Source organism: Clupea harengus, chromosome 2 (genome assembly GCF_900700415.2).
Source record: "Clupea harengus chromosome 2, Ch_v2.0.2, whole genome shotgun sequence".
NCBI lineage: Eukaryota > Metazoa > Chordata > Actinopteri > Clupeiformes > Clupeidae > Clupea > Clupea harengus.
Window position 1 is genome coordinate 23796691 of NC_045153.1, and position 24615 is coordinate 23821305.

The following is a 24615-nucleotide window of genomic DNA, read 5'->3' on the forward strand; positions in this document are numbered from 1 at the left end:
CAAGAACAAAACGATTGAGAAATGGTCCTTTTAATAACCTCACCAATATGCCAAACAAAAGATTACCAGGACTACAAAAATGTAGCAGAATAGGCTTTACTTATCCACAACGATGAAAATGATAAAAAATGGAAGCCAGCTCTATTTCTGAATTTTCGGTGCGGACATGGGCGTACGTTCTGTTTCCACCCCTGTTGTAGCCATTCTCATTAGGCCTCATTCTCGACCCTACCTAGGAAAAGATCGCTGGATTCATGAACGCCTGGAAATGTGTTTTTTAAAGCTTAAGTGTCCGTAGCTGTGCACTGATTCTTAAGCCCAATTCTGTCCGCTGGTGGGAGCGTGCTCACCTGTGTGTGCGCACACGTGTCTGTGTGTGTGTTTGTGCGCATCGCAGCGGAACTCCGCCATGCGCGATACAGAGAGAAGAGAATTGTAATCGCGCGACCATGTAGAGAAAGAAATTACATGCCGTCGTGGAAATAAGATAAATAACATAAGGCTATTTATTTTGTTTAATAAAATAACAAGCTATAGACCTGTTCTATAGGAAAGGTAATCTTAAATGACTTCCGTTGTGATCTGGCGCTTTATAGAAAATAAAATTGAACACAATTAACTTGACCTTCCAGGAGGGGCGGGGGGTGCCGTTGGGGGGGCGGGGCGCCCCCCTAATATAACGGTAGGGGAAACACTGATATATGTCTATGATAATTGCTGCTAGACACTCACTGTTCTTGTGCTCCCACAGCTTATTCTCTTTGAAATACTGGAATAGTGCTTCTTTAACTACTAATAATTGACCATCATTGAGAAAAATGACAACTTTTCTGTTAGCCATATCTCATATGCAGCAGCTACTAAAGCTAGCTTTGTTTATTGTTTCCATGGTAACATGAGCCGTCTCAGAATAATTCGCTTTTCAGTCGGCCATTTCTGATATGCAGCACATGAAGGTACGAGAACAGAGGGCAAAGAAAACGGTGCATGATTTGTATGCTAGGCTATTTGCAGATTCTGTTCCATTTTTCTCAATGATGGTCAATTATTATTAAAGAGGCACTATTTCGCACTTCCTATAGTGCAATGCAATGCCGAATGAAAATTACCGGTAGCTCTGCTAGCGTCTGCCAAAAAAAAAAAAAAAAAATTAAATATATATTTTATGACGTGTCGACAATAAAAATCATCGTCGACAATTTTTCACAATCGACGTCGTCGATTTCGTCGACTAATCGTTGCAGCTCTAGTGGCGAGTTAGCTCTTGTTAGTCAATGTCATTTCTGCCCACAACATCAACACATTACTGTATGGGCTATACTGTATGTGTAGGTAAATGTTAAGCTGAAAGCCATGGCACCTGGGCAACAGAAATGTCAAATGGAGATCCCACCCAGAGGTGAGCAGAAAATTAAATGTCATCTTCAGGGAGTCAAAAGGTTGACCTTTAGATAATGCGAATAAAAAGTAGCTCTGGAAGACATCATTGGCGTTGTGGCTTCTCTCGCTGAATACACAAACCGGATCTGATTGGGGGGGGGGGGGGGGCATGTGGGAAAAAAGTTCCGGCTCCCACCGAACCATTCCAATGAGTTTAAAACACTCTTGGCATACATGAGACATGTATGTGTTAATCTGCCTGTGCCTGTCAAACCACAAGATTTAGATGACCATTGCAATGATAATTCACTGGACTGTCACAGCGGGATGATTTTGCGGATTGATCCGAATTATCCCACCCCGGCTCGGCTATCGACAATCCTGCCACGCTTGCAGAAAGGTCATCTACCAGATTACTGTCACCGCCATTGATTAGACACACTGATAACGGACACTTTGATAGATCACACAGTCAGTGGGAAAACAGATAGTCGCGGAGCTCCAGCAAACCTCATCTCTATTTAAAGCACTGACCGGGTGGTTCAGCAGCATAACAACTCTGTCCGGTGCACAGACAACAACAACAAACAAGGACCACAGCCCTGCGAGAATAAACATCGGGCGAATCAGAAGTGGGCAGAACATGGAAAGCGGATCCGCTGTTTCCTTCGGAGCTGTCGTTGCTGGCCTGAGGAGAGGCGGAGAGGCGGGCGGCAGAAACGTGGAAGCTGAGGCAGGAGGCTGACAACCACATCCTAAGATAATGAAGACATTCGTGCAGAGGAGCCATCTGCATCGAGCACATGGTTTTATCTCATGCATTCTCTCTGCTCCACATGCCACCGCCATGTACTGCCAAGCCTTGGGGGGGGAGTGTGGGGAGAAATTCTGGATTAATCCACATTATATCTGTATAGTATCTTGACAGGCTCTCCCAGGCACCTAATGAAGCATTAAACCTAATTATTCCATCTCAACCAGCCTGGGGAGTTCTTTTGTGGAAAAAAAACTTGTGTGTCAACGCATTGTTGCACTCTTACAATTTCTCATTCCTCTGCTGGTTGGCTCGGTTGTACAGTTCTTTATGTAGACAACAAAACAGCCATCGTGACTACAATATAGTGTGGGCCTAGTCATTGTCATGCATTATCTGGAGAGTAATGCTTTCTGGGTTGAAACTTCACAAACCACCATTGTACCACTGAATGCTTTTTAATGTGCAATGACAAATGGTACAGTGAATTACCTGCACAAAGAGACTGAACGAGCACCTTGTGGGAACAATTAATCATGAAAAAGTTAAGGTAGCGGAAACAAAGCTGCAGCGATTCCCCTTACAGGGAGAGAGTGTACTGCAGAGGATGTGGCTGGCTCTAAAAGCAGGAAACCACCCCTGAGCTTGTGTGTGTGTGTGTGTGTCTATGTGTGTGTGTGTGTGTGTGTGCGGGGGGGATCCCTGTAAATGGATGGCTGCCCCAGGGTCTCCTGCATTATTAATACACATGGATCTGTCGCTGGGTCTCTCCTTCAAATACTATACCGCACATTCTATTTCTGGCAGGAGTGTCTTCTCTTTCATTCCAGCATTCAAACTTTCCCCCAGTATTATCATACAAGGATGTAACCTTTTTCCGGGGTGAGAGAAATTTTCAAGAGCTGAATCCATCGCTCTCTATTTTTTTCTTCGCCCTGCCGCTTTCCCAGTCATCCTCCTGCAAAAGCTTGATCGCCTGCCCATTTTTCAGGATGGGCTCGAATTACAGCCTAACAGGTAGAGAGCAGCGTAGCATCCACCGACGCTATCGATGCGATGCAGCGAGCTTTTCGGGGCGCCCGCAGTGAAATTGCATCTATGCACTCAATCATGTCCTCCGCCACACAACACTCATAATTTACCTCCGCTGAGTGTTTCCCTGACACATCACTTACTAAGTGACAGCTGAGAGCCCATGCGGAGGAAAAAGTAGCTCTCACAAGCACTGCCCCCCTCCCGAGCCGAGTGATCAGTGAAATGATGTTTGGAAATGTGATGAGCCCGGCAGAAAAAAAAAAGGGGGCGACTTCATGGGGGCGACTTCAACACACAGAGACCCGAAACCACTAAAACGACAAAGGGTTTGTGCACTTGAAACACACACCATCCTAATTGAAACAGCGTAGAAAAAACTTTTGATCACGCTGCCATAAGCCGCTCATTGTGCCGAACCCGGTGTGACACGAGATGAGACCAGTGACAGCATTTGAGGAGGACCCGCAGAACAGTCGTAAGAAGTCATTAGACAGGGATGGCGCCCTAATCTGATGAATGGATTACAGCTCTCATTGATCAAACCGTCATCCTGTCATCTCTCTCAAACTTTGCCAAAGGTATTAGCATTTTAATGGCAGACATGATTTAAAGTCTGAGAGACAGGGTAGATACAACAGCACCACTTGGGTTCCCGGTGTTCTGTAGAACAGAGCCGGCTGTGGGTGGCCCACACAATGGCGGAGTGCGCTTTATCTGCTATGTAACCTTGGGAGAGCATCACTCCCCACAAATGAGAAAATACCAGTCAGATGATGAAAGGTTTTATCAGTGACAAGTCGGGCTCAGAAAATAAGCAGAGAAATAAATAAATAAAGCGATGGCGATTCTGTTAAATTTTTTCACATGTAAAAATTGATTTTCCAGCCACATATCCACTGCTTGGTGATTCAATCCTCTATCTATCAATGCCAGAGGTCCTGGGTTTGACATTAGCTATAATTACAGAGAGATTCTGGGGTTGATAACTCCCAAAGCTCCAGCTATTACAGAATTAGCCCCAGGTCAGCCAAGATGTGAGGCTGCTGAGGCATTCTAAAGAATGCAGCATCCACATCAGAGATAAAATGGGTTCTTGATGTACCGAAGTCACATTACCAAGCCCAGTGTTTTGCACAAAAGGCTTTTTTCAGACATGCAAAAAATAGATTCATATGTGCCAGTCATCACACGCCTCGGCACCTAAAGAACATCTCAGCAGCGTGGTATTAAACAGCTCCCTTGGAAACATCTAGTTTACATCTAATAGACTGAACTTTCACAGGCACACAAGCTTAACAAAGTATTAGCCTCCATCAGCTTATTAATTGAATTATCTTTCAAAATAGTCACAACTTGGCTGTAGTGCAAAAACTAAAATTCAAACAGGCAAGGAAGAGAAAGAATCGGTTTTCTCCTGTTGAAAATTTCTCTCTCTTTTTTTCCCCTCCTTTTTTTTCTTGAGAAAGCCTTCTTCAATGAAAAGGAGCCCCTGTCACCAAAGTAAATGAAAACAGGAAGCATGTTGTGTGCTCAGGATGGAGTCAAAATAATGAACAAATTACGTCTCTGAAATTGCTCCTCGGATCATTGAAATCCTGTTGGAGGGATGTGGATATTTCGGAAAAGTTGTGAAATGGAACCTGCCACTCCTCATTTGCATATTAAGAGTGAGCTGCATCGTGTGGAGCGAAAGCAACGAGGCAGCTCTCGCACCTGGAGTCATCTGGGAGAGGCAGAGACCTCCCTACTGCAGCCTCAGAGATGCATACTGCAGCAACATTTTCTGTTGATCAGAATAGTGACCAGGATAACATTTTCTAAAATCTATACTTATTTCAAATCTTAATTTACAGGATTACTTTTGTGAGGTCTCTCGTTTATTGCTAGTGCATGCAGAATGGGGAAGTGTCTGTGTGCAAAAACCACTCTCCCTTCAAAAGTAACTCCCCCACTGATGTGAATTCTTAAAAGTTTATGAAGTTAATAATCACTTCATAATCCTATACAACACTGAAGAATATGGCTTTAAGTATAAGGCAGCAACGAACATTATGGTATATCTAGTCAATACAGTCTTGATTATCATCTGTGGGATGTTATGAACAGGTAAATGTAGTTTAACATTGCTACTTCCAAATTATTAATTGTCATGTGTTCAGTTATGAACTTATAATTAATCTAATACACTTATAATGCATTACTAGATACCTGCTTTAAGCGTAATTTCGTATCGAAAGATATGATTTTTAGTGCTTTCTTGGGATACACATATTATTAGAACCAACAGAATATCCGAACAGTAGAGTGTACAATGTCTCACACAACAGCCGCAATGTGAGTCAATCGGTCAATCAAACTACGTTAAAAATACACTTTCAGAACTTTGCGAAGATGGAGGCACTGCCTACAGATACAAACATTGGTGTTCGCCTGTCTCTGGCCACAGCTGTCTGGAAGTGAATTAATATAAAGAAAAGGTCTTTACTGAAGTGACAATGAGTTTTAACAGGCAGTGAACGGGTGGCCCTCAAGAAAGATAGCCCTGCCTGCTGCTCATGAGCCGTATGCCAATGTCACATTATGCAGCAGAGCTTGAATGTGGGGCCGTGCGCGAGTGCCGAGAGTAAATTGGAGGATATCTGTGACTGTGGTGGTAAACCTGAGCAGGGTCAGCGCCCCATCATTCACTTTTATCTCTCACCCGGGCTCTCTTAAAAAACAGCCACTTTGTGCAACATTTGATCTTTTTTTTTTCCTCCTCCAGGATTTCATTCCCCTCAACCCTTGATTTTACAACTGCCAATTACCTGCTCGCTAGTAAATCCCTGCCCTGTCACCGGTCCGGTGTCATCCATTCAGGACGACGAGAGCAAACCAGGCCACTTGTGGCGGCAACACGCAAGGGTTGCTACATTCTTCACATGACTTCACGGTTGCCCAGTTACCGCTGCGGCAATGAGGGGATGTTGTCTAATCATCTTATCGCTATCTATAAACGCAATGAATTCTCTCACTCTGTTCCATAGTTGCACAATGTATGCAATATTTCTATTGTAATGGCTGCTATTATTGACCATGACCAACTCTATACACATGATGACGTCCGTGAGATGTTGTCCTGTTCAGGCTGTGGTGACCCAGAAGTACCTCAGTTTACAAACTGATGCAAGCTATGCAGGGGTGTTGCAGCATGGAGAGGTTTCATCACTCTGATAATGCGAGTGAATTATTGAATAGACAAGTGCAAGTGATAAGACATTAGCGGACATAAATTGAAATCATTCATACAAAAACAGATCTGTTCACGATTCCGTCCATTCAGCTGTCTGCCAGATGCATTTAAAAGCCCTGTGGTTACATAGACTATTTAGTAATGGAAATGATGTTTAATTTGGATCAAACGGAGCGTACTGTCCACAACAGTCTTAGTTCAGAGAACAGACCACTATACGAGAATACAAAAGAGATGAATTTCATCTGATCCAAATCCCTTAGACAGAACCAAAAACGAACACAGGGTTAAATAATTATGTATCAGAAACTTGAATTAATTGAGTGTGTGATCTCTATAATTACCCAAATTAGGAGGGTAATGTTGATACTAATAACTGTCATTACCTAGGCCTTTACGGCACAAAAGTGTTTTATCTATAAATATCACCTTAATTAAACTTCATATGTTCTTATCACATTTAATTGAATCCTGCTGTAATTATCCTGCTGCTGTGACAGTGAGGCCAAAACACTCCAGAGAAAATATCAAACATGGCCTGGATCCTACTCCTAGCCTACACTCTATTAGTCTGTTCAGTTTTAACAAGTAACATGAGCCAGACCCACCTTCAGAGTTAACAACAAACAAAATGGATGTATTCCAGGGCATCACAGTGAAGGCAACATCTAGTATGTATGAGGAATTTACTGTGGTGAGGGGTTGCCATATGCCTTCTATTTGTGTTTCAACATGATTATTGTGAGGTTTCACGGCTAGAACTGCGTGTCATAACACACTGTCCAGCATTATTAGGAGCTATTTTCCAGTCTTATATTTCTCAGGCTCTCAATTCTCATCAGGTACATCATTAGGTAATGTGTCTGGATGTGTTGCAGACGTACACATAATCTATTGTGACAGAATAATAATGCAAAGGAACAAAAAAAAAGAGAAACATTACAATTATGTGTATAGGGATGGAGGTATGGGCAATTAGGATAAGGCTTGTATGCAAGCCCCTGTGCTGTCTAATAATCACGTCCATGACACAGCGCTCCTTATTTACCTGCCAGTTTTCTCATGAATTATGGATTGACTCTGAACAAATACACGATAACTACAGCATAAAGGGCACACTGTGTCTTCGCCTGGCAGTCTGGAGACTCCAACCAGCCCCTTGGCGTCACGCTGCCGTGCTGGTTTAAGAAATAAATAAATTAATTAACGAGGCTGCCGTACCCTTGGTGCTGACGCAGACGATGGTCTGGTTGGCAGTGCCCGGGCCACAGGCTCCCTGGGTGGTGGCGCAGGCGCCCTCAGAGGCCACGTGCCACTGGAAGCACACAGGGTCCTCGCAGGGCATAGACTCCAGGAGGTGTGGGCAGCTGTCTGATACGCCGGCTGCTTCCACGAGCACCTGCCTCCAGCGCTGCCGGAAGCCTGGGGGCCGAGTGAGTGAAAGAGGGAGAGTGTGAGAAAAGGGAGAGGAGGGAGTGAGAGAGAAGGAGAAAATGGGAGAAAGGAGAGAGCAGGAGTGAGGAGAAGGGTTAGAGGAAAAGAGAAATAGAGGGAGGGGCACACACACACAAACACACAGGGGACGGATTAGCACTGTTGTGAGATACAGGTGACCTCCTGCCAACTCTACTTCATCATAACCTTCTCAGAAATCCCTCCGGTGGGTGAGGGTGTGGGCAGTAGGCTGGAAGAGCAGATAAGACCCGGCTGTTTCTCTCCCTGCTGCCCCACAAACCTCTCCCCTCCTAGTAAGCGATTCTTCTTCTCTCCCCCCCCCCCCCCCCTCTCTCTCTCTCTCCTCGGCTGCTGAAAGCTAACTTGTTTATGTTCTGCTACAGTACATCATCATTGATTTGTTGGCAATTTATCATTAGGAGTCAAAACTCTGATGCAATGCCTTATCAGATAGCGGAGGTGGAATGTGAGCGTAAGGTGTGGGAGTATTGGCTGGATTGTGGGCTTTAATTAAACTTCTGGGTTTCTGAGGTAATGCCTATCCACCAGAGTTTAAGCCGTGTTTGATCAATTTTTCAATCCTTTAAAAAGACCATTAGTTCCATTGATGCTTCATTTTTCATATTTTTGGCCGACGCTCAAAAGCTGCACTCCAGAACAGATTACACAGCAAAAACTGGATCACATTGTGTTAACGAGAAGTGATATTGAATTATAAATAATTACATTCATTATTAAATACATTTCAAGCCACGGTAAATATTGTTCACATTTACCAAATCATTACATCTCTCCAGAGAGTATCCAGTTTCAGGGTCAGCCGTAGGGAAAATGAAACAAAGATGGGAATAATTTCTAACTCACCACTACCTCACCAATAAACTTTAATGTGAAATAATTTGATCAACCCCACTCTTAACAACACACATGCACACTGTTTGCATTAAGTGCCATTGTTTTTGTGGACTTCTAAGGCCTGACAATGACTACAGAGATCTGTACCCTTGGGGAAAAAATAGCACCATAGCCTGAGGTCTCAGAACTGTGGAAACACAAAAGGCATAAAACTTTGTAATAAATCAATGTCTCGCACCGCAAGGCTTTGGAATCGCAAGTGTAGAGCACAATGCCCACCAGGTCTCCATTTCCTACTCCTAGTCTTGTTTCCCCTTATAAATCCTGCCGAAAACCAAAATGACAGAGCAGCCCTGGATAAAGCTACAAGTCATAATGCCAATGCACAAGCATGTCGTCACTGGATAACAGGTGCGAAGACACTGCAATTAGTTCCTCCCGTGTAACAGGGGAAAGGAAGTTCCTTCAGCGGAGTCATACAAAGTTCACCTATTTCAATGTAATATTCATTTCCTCTTCTGATGTCCATTGAACCACCAGTGCAGCACTGCTTGCGGTTTAACGCCCTGTAATTAAATCTTTAAAGAACGGTTAACGTCTCATTCCTATGCCAACTCCGCTGCCATCGCAGGATGAGGAGTAGTATTGGATTATTAAACTGCAACGGTGAGCAGATTTGGGGTTCAAATGCTAAATCGATATTAAATACATGTAGGGGATGACTAAATCAAGATAGTGCAAAGTGTGAAGCCAAAGAAATGCGTAGAGAAAGAAATCTGTGACATGTTCGATCTCTTTAAAGTGCATTCCGTTCATGAGATCCTGCCAGCAGTGCCCATAATAGCAGAGAGCTGTGCAGCGCGTTACTATTCATGCCACTAGTATAAAATGTGCGACTACACAAACAGTGCAGTTGTGTTATGACACAGAAGTCAAAAAGTGCTAAAATCGTGTAGTAAAACTACCTCGGCTTTTATTCCACATTTTAACCTCTAATTACATCCATATAAAGCTGAAAATTATGCTTTTTTGTCTGACAAAGTTGTCCTCTGTGACCCTACCATATGTCTTCATTTTAGTAATGTATTAGTTCACATAAATTTTACAGCCGCCGTGCTCGCCCCTGCAGTCGCAGCATGCTCTCTCACTGCGAGAGGACACTGGCTAATCCCTTGGCGCCCAATGAACAAATTACAACAACCAATCATTTTCAAACTAGGTCTCGCAGCCACAGAGCAGTACCCTTGGAGGGCCCCTAGAATGTCCTCACAGACAGGAACCGGAGACCTGGGATCAATCACACGATCGGCTCGATCCCTTTACTGCCCACACCAAAACTGTGAAGAAGAAGAAATGTGGTGGGGCTCATATCTCCACGGATATTAATAAATGAAAGGTTCAGCGGCTGTATCAGATTTATTCAAGGGAGGAGAGAGAGAGAGAGAGAAAGAGAGAGAGAGAGAGAGAGAGAGAGAGAGAGAGAGAGAGAGATTGACGGCCTCTGGTTCTTCTACTTGGTTCCTTATCAGGTGTGCTTCATTACCACGCCCCCCCAGCCCCCACTCCCCTTCCATTAATGCTGAGATCAGTTTGGAGCATCATTACCAATTCCTCTGAGGTCCATTCACTCCACCCGGGCTGCTCACAGTGCTCTCTTCCTCACCTCCGCAATGCTAGAGCATCCACCAACAACAGGCCTGCCAGAGAGCTCCATTTACAATGCACTCACAAACAAAATAACAATACAAAGAAAGAAATAATAACCTGACCAACTTTATTCATGAACCCCCCCCCCCCCCCCCCCCCCCCAAAAAAAAAGACTGCACTTCTGACAGTGCATCCTTGGCGAAGCTGGCTGGTGTGTGGGTTGTAGCTCGCCTCTGATGTTTATTAGCTCACAGAGGGCAGGCTACGGAGCACCAACACCCCACCGCCCTCTCTCTCTCTCTCTCTCTCTCTCTCTCATTCTCATTCTCTCTCTCTCTCTCTCTCTCTCTCTCTCTGCTGCTACACCTCAGGGACGGATATTAAAACCAGCACATCATGAGCAGGATTTACCAAAAGGCTTTCGCATGTGCAAAACCAACAGCACTCCAGTTCCGATAGGGCGTCATACCCACATATAGAGGGAGTTAAAGTCTTTGGGAAAAATGATCAAAGTTTTTTTTTTATTTCCCATATTTCCCCTGGGAGTATATGATACAAACATTAAAGTAACAGTCAGGGATTTTGGCAGACATGAGCTGTTTTTAAACTCAACAGTCAAATAGCTTCAGCACTCCAGGCCCTATTTTGACAGCGAAAGCATCTGGTGGATACGGCATATTCCGCCCGGCGGATTGTCTTGAACTACAGCAATAAATAACTCTTTCTGCAGAGGTGTGGATTTTGGATATAGGCGTGGCGACATATTCTTCTCTGACAGGGGACATTTGAATGTGCCAATCATGAACTATCACTGTAAAATTCTGATTCATCTATCTGCCAAGATAAATATCACGCTCCCTTTATTGGAAGAGTGGTGCATTATGCCTGTATATTTCTGTATTAGCAAGGAAGCAGGAGCAAACCTGTGCTAGTTAATTAATTTAATTTATCTAGGATATCCTTGACGGTAACACATATCCTTGCAGGCTTTTAAAAAAAGAATATAATGTTTTAAATGCTTGAAAGACTCAAGTGTCTGGGAAGAGGTAGTATAATTTCTTCGACTCTAATGAAATGCTTAGTCAGAAGCACACAAATGTCATCCATCCAGATACACAATAATGACATTTCTTGTTATATCTATTCACATACTGTAGTCAAATCAAGGCAAAAGAAGAAATGCTGCGCTACACCAGTGCATTTTCTACAGAAGATCTCTCAACATAAACAGAGATCACAACCTCCCATATCTTACGCAGTCCCCATTCATGTAGCCTACTGGTCAATGCTGCTCTTACATTTTACGCATCAGGCCTCTGGGATATCCCATAACGTCTGTATACCTACACAGTCACCAGTGGCCTCTGGGATATCCCATAACGTCAGTATACCTACACATACAGTCACCAGTGGCCTTGTGTTACACAAATAAATACCTTTATATGTCCACTCTCCCCAATGCTCAGCTACACAAGCTCCACTCATTTGTTCAGTTCTGCTGCAGTTCAGGATGTATTGACTGCATCAAATAGCCTACAGTTTGTTCCCAGAATAACTCTAAGTGAAAAAAAGCCAAACAAAGGATAGAATTTCAATCTAATTAACGTTGAATGCCATAGTTCCTTGACACATCTAATGTGTTGTTGCAGTAAAAGCTTAAGATCATTCTTTCGCATCACCACACCATACATAGGCTGTGCTATCAGAAAAAGGAGAGCAAGTAACCTACAAAGAAAACACAGAGTTTCCATCCAAAACTTTCCGTATAAAATGACCTCTTCTGCTCCCACAAGTCACACCACAGCAAGTGCCAGAGTGCAAATGTGTTCCATTAGACACATTTAGATGATCAAATTGAATGTGTATCACGTTACGCTCGTTCGGACATTTTACATTCTAAATGGGGCTAAGTAAATTCTACAGAATAGATGCGAGATGAGCTATATTGATCTTGACAAAAAATAATGTTACCTTGTCATGGAATCTAAGAGAGCAAACCACTTTCTTTTTTTTCAGGCTCAAAATGACATACCCTGAATATAACAATTAGGGATGGGGTGGTATTTTAAAACAGGATTGACAAGCTACAATTATGTTTCAAACAAATTGAATGGTTTTGAACAACAGAAGAAGCACTACGCTTTATCCCTTGTGAAAGTGCTCCTGGCCAACACCGTCCAGAACCTGCGGCGATATCTTACATCTTCTTCAATTGTAATCTCGTCTGACGCATTCAGTTTTAAAACGAATTGCTTGACGATGCTATGGGTCGGCTTTAACCAAACCTTTCACAAATGAACTTGGCTATGCCCGCTTAGTGCCTTTGACTACACCTTTACCTGCTGGTTCTGCAGCATATCCATTTTTATGCAACGGTGCGCACACACTGCCATTTCAGCAGTAGCAGTACCTGGGACAGTCACCTTTTTTTCTCTCTCAGGAAATATACTGTATTAACAGTATGTCAGTGTATGGTGAATTTCACCAATTATCAACAAAAACACTTCGAACGAAAGTCATTGACCAAACCTGTGAGAAAACTTCTTGTTCACATGAAAGATGCTCCGACATATTACAGACCAGCTTATGTCACTTAAGTTGCAGCAGGTCACCACACTGTACACTCCCTGATTACCGGGGCTGACTCTTTTAGCCATGTCATCACCTCTACACAGGGGCTGTCCCTTCCCTGGAGAGGGTGACATGACACCAGGCCAATCAGGTCCCATTAGTGGTTACATTGTCTGGGTGGGTCGGCTGACCCCTCACAACAGCACCACTGTCTCAACCTTCATTATGTCCTGTCCACCTCCAGGGAATAACAGTGTGGGTTTCAGTGCCGCTTACAGTCCCCGAGGAGGGAACACGAGGGCTAAGCCATTAACAGCATGACCAGAGCCAGTGCCGCTACTGAAGCAGTGGAGCTGACTTTGTCTTCTCTGACTTCTCTCTCTCTCTCTCTCTCTCTCTCTCTCTCTCTCTCTCTCTCACTCTTTTTCTCTCGCTCTCTCTCTTTCACTTTCTTTCTCTCTCTCTCTCTCTCTCTCTCGCTCTGTCAGTCTCTCACTCTTTCTCTCTCTCTCTCGCTCTCTCACTCTTTCTGTCGCTCTCTCACTCTTTCTTTCTCTCTCACTCTTTCTCGCTCTCCATACTGTACCTTTCCTTCCCTGTGGCTCCATGCAGTTGTCATGTACGCAGGCACCCCAGGATGACCAGGGAGTGGGGGAGCACTGCTCGGGGCAAGGGATGGAACAGGGCTGCACAGCTGCAGGCATGTCTCCGGCACACAGCTTCCTGTTCACTGGTCGCGACACTGCAGGGTGTATGACAGAGAGAGAGAGCGAGAGAGAGAGAGAGAGAGAGAGATAGAGAGAGAGAGAGAGAGAGAGAGAGAGAGAGAGAGAGAGTTCAGTTCGTAGGATAACAGTCAGCAATATGCTTAAGCAATAGCCACTGTGAGCACAAAACCAATCAATGAAAGTGGGTGAGGTCAAATCATCAACAGAGTAATTGGAAACACACACTCCTGGGTGATGCTCTGTGCCCCTATGGTAGGCTTTATTAAGAGAAATATTTTCATTTAAATGAGCTTGTTTCACATCATTGAGCAACAGATTTTCATTTAAATGTAAGCCAGGAGAAAAATGCATTAAAAGTCCATTGTGCATCATGTCTAACAAAGGGTAATTTGGAGGATTTTATCTGCATATAAAAAAGGGAAATGGCTGAAAGGCATTTGAGGGAAGGAAAACGTGCACAATTAGATTTTTATTTCCCCCCATTCACTCAATTTGTGCGGTTCAGTGTTACGGCAAAAAGTTTTGAAAAAAAAAAAAAAAGCTCAATGGCGAAAAGCAATTTTTCCAACCCTCGTATTAAAAAAGCAAGTGGAGGCAGTTCTCCGAGCGTTGACTGTAATCCATTTGCATTAGCCTAAGCTGCATGGGTCATGTCCAAACCAAACACTTCCACTGATTTCCATTGATCTATATCCCGAAACAACATTGATTGAAAAAAACAAAAACAGCTTTCTTCATTGCTATGCTATGATGGAACCTGGGCTTGTTTGTACACTGGTCAAAACAATACTCTGATCTGCTATCCCCTCTATTCATTTGAGGAAAGTGAAGGCAGTGATTTCCCAGTGTGCTTCTCTTATCTCAAAAGAGTTTTCGGCGGGAGAGCGCGTCACCGTGGGCCCTCAGTGGGGCGAGCTGTATTACAGACAAAGAGATTTCACAGAGTGTCAAGATGATACAGATGACAATGGTGTTTATTTACCATGACAACGCCATTAAGGTCACTTTGTAAAGTGCTCTAACTGTTGTGCACTGAGGGACAGAAATATTACTGAACTGAATGACTTCCCTTCTTTACATCAGTAACATACATTTTATATATCAGTTAGCTCTGATGCAAGCATAAATACATTAAATATAGATTGTATATTATTTATATTTAATGCCAGGGGTCAGGGGGTGAAAACACAGTTCTGGAGACCACAGCTCAATGACCATTTCTCTCTGTTCATTGCTGTGACTTACGTTAAGACCCACCCAGACCCACCCAGATATTGGCATCATTATTTGCTGAAAGAAACACCCCACCATCACGAAATGGTTTATGTTCCGATAAGGTCACATCAGCTCTGACACGTGGAGCCACACCCACTTGAACTTGACAGAGAGCTTCTTTCTCATCTTTCCCCACAGTTGGCACCAGGAATTCTCTCTGTTAAAAAGTGCAATGAGATTTCACAGAGTCTCTTAAAATCAGACAGAACATATCCTCCCAATTAGGCCTACTAACAACTCAACATTTGGGAATTGCCAGGAACAAAGAGAGGGGAACTCAACCTGATGTCAGAATTGGCTTTGATAGACAATGAAACTCTTAAGAAAAAACAGCACAGAATCTCAGCTCTTCCAAATACTGCTTACATACTTTACCTACCAACATTTTCAAATCTGTTTTCCGCCACTTAGCGGCAGACGTGTTTCAAAGTGTAAATGTATCATTGCTGTCTGGCACATTCCCACAAGTCCCTGAAAAAAAGCTGTTATAAAGCCCCCACTCAAAATAAATAACTTGCCAATAACAGCACTGAAACAGCTCTAAGTAAAACATCGGTCTTGGTGTTAGACCTCAGTGCAGCCTTTGATACTGTTGATCATAAAATCTTACTTCACAGACTGGATCATTAGGTTGGATTTTCAGGTACAGTTATCAAGTGGCTCAGATCATACAAGACAGGAGCTTCTTTGTTGCCATTAGAAACAGTACCCCCAGACCAACATCCTTGACCTGTGCCATCTGGGGGCCTTTATTATATAACCTTCATATGATCCCGCTTAGACAAGTCATTAAAAACAATACGAGTTCTTATCATAGCTATGCTGATGACACCCACATTTACTCAGCCCTCTCACCTAATGACTATGGTCCCCTTGAATCTTTGTCAATGCATTGATCAGATTAAAAGATGGATGTCTCAAAATGTCCTTCAGCTGAATGAAGACAAAACTGAAATAATCTTGTTTAGGGGAAAATGAAAAAATTAGATTTAGGATTGCTAATCATCTTGACACAAAAGGGGGAAGTGAAGGACACTGTTAAAACATTTGGGGCCTCATTTACTAACATTGCGACCGCAGCTTAATCTGCGATTTTGCCAAACCGCATATACCGCATAGTATTTTTCCGTGGTATTTAGAACCTTGTCGTAATCAGCGCCTAACCCCGCCCATTAGTGTTATTTAGCGCTCCGCTAAAATAGGGAAGAAAGAGCCTGCGTGTTCCTGCCACCATGGATGATAAGTTAAAATTAGAATTAGAGCTTTTGGTTCACGAGGTTACAGCAAACTAACCTGGGTAAATATAGACACTCATAAATATTTCTCCGTTTAGCCCTTCCGTCCACACTAAAAGTTGTGATCACTTTGAATTCAAGACTGTCTTTTATTGGTGAGCTGATTTGGGGAAATTAATCTTTTCAGCGAACATTGAGTTTCTGGGTTGCTATGGTTACCCCCCAGGGTGCCTGTGCAGCTTCATATAACGAGTTTAAGTTCAGATTCACACATATTAACATGAGTTAATCACACACAGGCAACTGCAAACTGTTAAGATGGTTCCCTAAGCTAGAGATAGCTAGGATACTTAATAGCCAGGTTTACTGCTCCATAGAATCCCATTAAATAATCTTGTAGGAATACACAACACCCCTTACTTTAAAACAGCGTATTCCAAGACTGAAAACCATGCTTTTCAAAAACGCTGCCCTAGGCAGATACATTTGAAAATTGGAGTTGTAGCGTGGACAGGGGAAACTAAAGTTTTCAGACGTTTGGTTGCCATGGCACTGGGGGTAGCTTGCCCTCAAGAGGCTATAACGTCAAAATAAACATGGAAGGTGAAATAAATATGCTGCTCTGTCTCTACAATTTACTTACCGGTAGTTTAGTTAGTGTACTTCGAGTACAAGTACTTTTCCTGAATAGATACGCGTTACTCCTACGCAGAAGGTGTGCACTGTACTCGGTGTGCTTGAACTATGGGTGAAAATACGATTTAAACCATACAATGAGCGGCGATTCTGGGTAAGACGTGGCCGAACAGCTAGCTGGTGGGACAGTTTGTATATGCCTATATTAATTAAAAAAAATGTCGTATTTTTTTAATTTCTCGCAGGCACATAGTTTTCATTTAGCAGCTGATATGTCATGCTAAAACACCTCTTGTTTCTTTACTAATACATAATTAGGCGCACTTTACGCTTCTCCTCCCATCTCTTTGCGACGAACACCCACTTTCCCTTATACCCTCCCAGCAGCGGTAATCTGCGCTTTTACTCAGGTGCGCCTCTTTTGGAAATACGGTTTTATGTCTTTACCCGCTATTTTACGCCTGAAATGGGCGCAATCCTGTTAGTAAATGAGGCCCTTGGTGTCTTAATTGACTGAGATCTCTGTTTTTACCAGCCATGTCAAAGCAATAACTAAATCAGCTTTGAACCATCCTCAAATCATTGCTAAACTTAGAGGCCTTGTCAAAACATGATTTCGAAAAACTCATTCAGCCTTTTATCTCTAGGAGAGTTGACAACTTCACAGGCCTTCCTAAAAAAAGACCATCAAACAGCTTCAGCTTGTGCAAAATGCGGCTGATAGATTTCTTAGGAAAACAAAAAGGACTGACCACATTACTCCAATACTTAAGTCCTCACACTGGCTTCCAGAATTGACTTTAAAGCACTGCTGTTTGTTTATAAATCACTAAATGGTACATGACCAAATTACCTCTCAGATATGTTTCAGCACTACACACCAGCTAGACCTCTTAGACCACTGTTGGTAATACCTACTGTAAGAACTGAACATGGTGAAGCAGCATGTAGCTGCTATGCTGCTCAGCTCTAAAACCAACTTCCTGATGACATCAAATGTACTCCAACTGTAGCCCATTTCAAATCTAGACTGAAGACCCACCTGTTCTCAGATGCGTTCTCTTAGCTGTTTAAATGCACTTTATTTACTTATTTTTTAAATTATTTTATTTATTTATTATGCTCTTTCAGCTTCTTTAAACATTTCTTTTTTATTTTCTAATGCACTTTACCTTTATTAATTAAGGTTATTATTAACCTTTAATGCATGCTACCTTTAAATCCATTATTTGTGTGCTCATTTGTAGAGCACTTTGAATATATACGTATATGAATATATATTTGTTTGTGAATTGTGCTATATAAATTAACTTGCCTTGCCTTGCCAACTGTCTAGGTGTCTGTGCATGAATGATACTGATCAGCTACTTTGTAAAACATCACACTGACTGCTATTTCCACACTTTCCATAGATATCATTTCAGACCACATTCATGCAGAATCATCATCTGTTGTTCTGTGAGTAACTACTGGACTATCAGCTCTTACCCTCCTTCCTGTGTGGTGGGATGGAGTCATCTGGGACCTGGATGCAGTAGGTCTCCCTGGTCTGGACGCCTCCTCCACAGAGGGCGCTGATGTTGTTAAGGCGTCGGTCCTGCTGGCTCAGGAGGGGGGCGACTCGGCAGTCTCCCCAGTCTGTGCTTTTCCAAACATACCTGGTAAAGTGCACAGTCAGAGGATCATTGTCTGTAGTGAGGGTGAAGCGCATTGTAAACTAGGGTAATTGCTGTGCTCTCAAATGGAGTTTTTCAATAAAGTGCATGCATGGCTTGGTATAATTGAGGTGGAATAAAAAGCTGAGGGTTCTTTAGCAAAAAAATGGCTACTCACTAATGAAAAGGCGTTGACTATGAAGAATGGTATGATGCAGAAAGCAATAAAACAGCGGTTCCCATAGAACAACAGGCTGCAGTAATTCATCAAATGCATAATCTCATTAATTACTTTTCCTCTAATCACAGAAATGTACGGATGCATTTAATATCACTTCATCAAATGAATAGCTTTTGGTAAAAACCATTCAGCATTTTCCTCTTTCCTGCATTGTAACATTTTCAATACATTAAAAAGTTAGGATTTCAATCATAGAATTACTTTCTGGAAGTAAGCTGTGTAATACATACTGGCTATCCTATAAAAGACATAATTTGAACGCCTAGGCCCCCTATAGCTACACTGAATTGTTTCGGAAAAAGTATTATTCAACAGTTAGATCCGGTTGAACCATTTATTAATCTCTGATTGGACAAGAGGCATTCCGTGAGTGGGGATATCCTGGCACAACCTCACTCTAAGTCTTCACCACTAGTAATCACTCTACGTTTGATATACTTATTACCTATACCTATACACCGTTGAATTGTACAACGTCAACATTCCATTAATTCAAACTAAGAGAGCAGGATGGCAGGCAGTGATTTTATATACTTAAGTGATTTTTACTTTTGGCAGTTTTCAAGTGTGGAAAGGAAGCAAATGGAGTAGGGGGAAGGTACAAATGAACATGTAACCTGAAGTCAGTTAGGTGGACTGATTCATGTGCACAGATAGCCTCTCTCACACAGCTTTGCTGCAGAGTGATGGTACTCGTTGCTTAGCAACACTTGACGCCAGAAAGTTTTTGGACAGAGAATGAATAAACAAAATACCAACAAACGAAAGAAAACACAATCTGTTGTATAAAAGCCGTATGACAGTTGTGTGCTAATCTGTGGCACTCAGCCTACGGCCGAATCCCAACCATGGGCATAGCCTTCACCAGCCCCACCATTGCAGCTTGAGACAATGTTGCGTAACCTTTTACTAAACACCAAAAATCAAGTAATCAAATACCTTCCCACTGATGACTGAAAATTATTGCAAGATATGTGCATCATATCAGCCACCCTCTAAAAACGAATCAGATTCAAGGACAGACAGAACACTATTTATATTTGAGGACCGGCAGAGAATACGGATAATTACTGCGGCTTGAATGTTATTCATTAGGTCAGGGGTTCTCAAACTTTTGCAAGCTGGGCCCCCCCAAAGCTGGTTAGGGGTAGTTGGGGCCCCCCCATCCGCCCGCGGCCCGCCGCCACCGCCCTTAACTACACCACCATATATAGATAGATAGATAGATAGATAGCGTATTGTTATTGATAGGCCTGACATGTCAAGGTTAGGCTATTGTTATTGTTAGACCCATACAGACAATTATTATAACTATTTATTACTATTATTATTATTATTATTGTTATTATTATTATCAGTAACAGTAGGCCTATTAGTAGGCTATTCATTATTATCAGCATCATTATGTTATTATTATTATAATTAATGATTATCGACCAATTATTATTATTGTATTATTATTATTATCATAATAATAATAAGTGTTATTATTGCTATCATTAGGATACTGTTATTATTATGGGCCTCTTGTGATCTTTACAAAAAAAAATCCTACAGGTCTGTCAATGTGAGACATGAGCCTGCTTTGCACTGCAAAGGTCCTCAAATCTTGGGGCAATGTTTGACAGGTCATCTGCGATCTGTGCGCGGTTGCGGTATTTAGTTTTGAGCGCAGTCAGTCTTGAAAAGCCTATCTCGCACAAATATGTCGACGCGAAAAGGAGGAGCATTTTTAAGGCTATGTCGCAAAGCTGATCATTGCTACCCAGAATGACGAAAGTCTACTGTCACTCTTCAGCTGCTCTTTCATGTCTAGTGACAGCTCATCTGCTGAGCAGAGAAATGGATCCCGAACTCAGGCGAATGAACGGTAGTCCTCTTTGAAATAGGACCCAAACTGATTTCTGATATTCGGCGTGATACAGTGTCATTTGACATAGGAGTTAAACTCAGCACAATACCTATCATTATTCTACACGTCTTGCGTGGCCGGCTAAATCAGTGTTTCGGCAATTGTATGGGGTTTGCCAAGCTTAGCAATTCTATGAGCCACTACATAAGATGCCTCCAGACACTGCTTGGAGACAGTGCTATGCTTGGACATGGTGGTTCGTTGTTGCTGGAGGCCATCACGTTTATGTTTAAAGAAGTCCACAGGCTTCTCTTTCTGACTTTTACGAATCAGAAACTTGTCCATGTTGTGTTTGTTTGCTGATACAGTGTGTGTGAAGTTAATAAAGTTCTAATTTCAACGTTGTGTTCTTGTATGTGTGATTGTGAACGACTTGCACACGAATAATGGATAAGACTGTGCTAGGCAATGATTCCTAACAAAACGAACTGTACACAATGTAGACAGGGACAGCACAAAATAGTATTCAAGTGCTGGTGTTTTATTTGTTGCAACACGGTGGATGATCAAAAAATGTAAAAGTAGGCTAGGTGGAGAAAAGGGCTTTTTTAAAATATTGTGGAGCAAATTACTCCTTAGAATAGGCTACGAATAGACCTACTGCAAGTGCAGTAAGGTATTACTAAGGAAGGAGTGAGTCTTTAAAAATACTGTTTATAAAGCAATGAATATCTGAATGATAGAGGAAACAAGAGAAATTGAACAAACTCTGCAGAGTGTCGTCTCAGGGTGAGCGCTTACCATGCCTGCGTTTTTTTTTATACTCGGAAGCGGAGGTGCAACTCGCGTTGAAATGATAAGACTCCGTTTTGATTGGTGGATCAGGAGCAAAACAGTCCAGCCCCTTGCATTTCGCCACTGAGGGAGCTTTCACTAACCAGTGACAGGTCTGCGTTTTTTTTTTTTTTCTCCGTCTGTGACATCGCGCCCCCCCTGGACAGTGTTCGCGCCCCCCCCCACTTTGAGAACCACTGCATTAGGTCAACATCGCTGGATGCACTGCACGTTGGCAAGCTCCATGATATCCAAACGAGGTCAGGATAGTCATGGCCACCTTCTTTGCACATGGAGAGCTCTTTTCTGTCTTTAATTGATTGCTGAGTTTTACTGTAATTGGACAAATTATGTACTGGGCTTGTTTGCAAGATTTTTTTCTGTTTAACAATGTAGCTGATATGTGACCTTCTGTTACATTGTAGACTAATGGGAAAAAGTAATGTTATTTCAGTAGTTTAAAACCAATATTTGAACCTAAAAGATTGTGATTTAGCAATGTTATTTATACATCTACAATAATGTTAGAAATAAGCCTACTGCTGACTTCAAACGCAATATGGCTTGACTTACTACAGCCTTCAGTAGCTGAAAAGTGCATGTGTGAAAAGTTATAGCCTGTTTCTTCAAAATAATAAAAAAAATAACAATATACATTAGTAGTACTAGTGCTTTGAGTCATCATACCACTGGTCATCACAAATACAATCAGAGTTGTGACATGGTGCAGATGTGAATAAAAGGTGAGCGATCAAACGAGGCTTACAGCCTTGACTGCACCCAAAATAAGGTTGTACACGTTGAGCATCTGCCATTATCTTAAAGTGTTTTTAATTCTACAATGCTTTGCCACCGGTGGGGATATGGCATCTCATTGTGCATGCGAGAAGATGCAAATTAGAACAGGGGTCATTTGCATAGAACATCTTAGGGGAACAAATCGGCCTCTTTCATTCTCAGGGAAACAAAGCGGATGGAAAATTGTCATGCAAAAAGTAAATTCACATACAACAAACCACACATTTTATAAGTGGACTTTGGGGAACCAAAGAAGACACTGGAAAAGGGTTTGATGCGGGACATCCAAAAGTACCTGGGACAATGAGGAAGTAAATCTCCAATGATGTTGCAGGCCTCTTTTTCCTCGAGGGCAGGGCACTCTTTGCCCCCGCCAATGGGGGCTTGGATCCTGCTACGAGTCCTAAAGCGGTAGCCGGGGGAAAGGTCTGCTGCCCGGCAAGTTTTTGAGCAAGGACTCCAAGGCGACCAGTCAGACGTCTCACAATCTTTGGGCATTATGCATGACTGGAATGTCCCAGGGCTGTTGTCTTGTGTACAAAGGCTGTACGAGGAGAAAGAAACATCAATGCAAACAGACTTACAAAGCACACCATTTGTTTGATAAGACAGAAAATTTGTTTCAAAGCAAGACAAAGTGTTGGCTGCCTATGTGCAGCTTCAAGATTATGGGGTTTGGAGATAAAAGAGTAAAGCAAAGTGGGAATAGTGGAGTTCCATTTGGAGCCTCTGGTTCACAGGAATGGCTTCCAAAAACACGACTCAGACATAAAAGTGACTATCTAAGCAGGAGAGGTTTGTTTTGGTCCATGAGAATGCAGGGGATTTCAACAAGGGTATTCAAATGTAGCACTTTTTGCAGAATTTATCTGGCATTGCAAGTAGTGTCTCTGGATGATTGTCAGGTTGTGCAGATATAACTCCATTGTTTTTCATACAGTACCAACTTAATCTTGGAAATTGTAGAAACAAAACACATTTTACACATAGAGTATGTCTTAGCTACGTACGTATATCAGTGAATGGCACGAATGCCTGTGAAATATGCCAATGCATGAGCTATTTTGGCAAGCCACTTTACCAACACAGTTTTCATGTTTTTATAGAGCAATGCACTTAGTGTTCATATCGAAGCATATTACACAATGTGCCTCTACGGCATTCACTTGTGCATGATTTCACTTGGTAATGACATTTTAATATGAAAATATGCATAAATTGTGCTCAGGTGGGAAAAACACATTTAAAATCACTACATTTCATTAAGTCTACATTTACCACTAATTAAGAAACTTGCTACCCTGCATGCTAATAAATGTAAATGATCTGATGCACTGTAGATTTGAACAATGTCTACCTGATTCAGTCAAACTTCACACTGTTCAACAAATTACCTATGATTATTTTTTTTACACTGTGGAAATAATGTAATACATTTGCTTATGTATATACTTCTTGGCTTTTGAAATTTTGACTGTATGGCTTGCCATTTCAAGTGGCTTGTCCAACTAACTTCTATACCTACAAGTATTTATTCCTGCGTGTAAGAACAACGCTTTTGAACAGATATATTTGTAGGGAGCCCTGAAACACAAAAAAGATGGGAACACCAGCAATCCAATCAGAGACAAATATTTTCCAATCCCTACATATACCACAAGAGTAAAACGGGCTCTCAAACTGCTGCATCAGTGCTAAACCAATTTGCCGACCTTCATGTGTACACACTGGCTACTGTACACTTATCTGCGCCTCTCATTTTCCTGTTCTATCCCTCCCTTCCCCTCCCTCCATTTCTCTTTCTCCTCATTCCATCTCTTTCTAGGGCTAGCTTTAGGCAGGTGTCACCACTGTTTTGCTGCATCCTGCTCTATGATTCTTCCTGTGGAAAATTTAAAAAAGGTAAAAAAAAAAAGTCCTTTCCACTGGGTACTTGCACTCACCGATTAGGAGTTACGTAATGCGTATTCAGACTATATTCTCTGATAATGGCACTGTTAAAGGAACACATACTGTATGAATGCAATGGAACTTCACTTAATTCACGGTCCACTAATCCACTCATTTTATTTACAGCATTAGGAATACAGACCATAAGGAATGTGTTCTTTAGGGTTCACAGAAAACACAAATAAACTAGGTTTTGTTCATTGTTCTAACAATGAAAGACAATCAAATGTGTCAAAAACATGTCTGTTGGCACATTTTGTTGCAAGCAGAATATTTCTTAACTCACCATTTAGAAATAAAAACCCTTCCTATCTTAATGCAATTTCCTGTCAAAACAGATCTGGTAGGTTAGAGTAATGAACCATTTCGCAGACACCCATCCACCACTCCCCTTTTTTGTTAGATTAACAAATTTGCCATATTTATGAGTAATTGCATTATTTTATCATTAAAGTGTGTTCATTACAGTTTTAGCTACATTT

At 42.1% G+C, this 24615-nt stretch overlaps 1 protein-coding gene across 1 annotated transcript in view; it reads right to left on the bottom strand.

Annotated features, from left to right (window-relative positions):
• The window catches only part of thsd7ba (thrombospondin, type I, domain containing 7Ba), a 119335-nt gene that overhangs the window by 43773 nt on the left and 50947 nt on the right, over nucleotides 1-24615 (bottom strand). Inside the window, exons 5-8 of the mRNA XM_042709366.1 lie at nucleotides 22479-22727; nucleotides 18292-18461; nucleotides 13516-13671; nucleotides 7623-7823 (exon numbers count right to left, since the gene is read on the bottom strand). Of these exons, the coding sequence (XP_042565300.1) occupies nucleotides 7623-7823; nucleotides 13516-13671; nucleotides 18292-18461; nucleotides 22479-22727 (776 nt within the window). The remainder of the gene's footprint in view (nucleotides 1-7622; nucleotides 7824-13515; nucleotides 13672-18291; nucleotides 18462-22478; nucleotides 22728-24615) is intronic.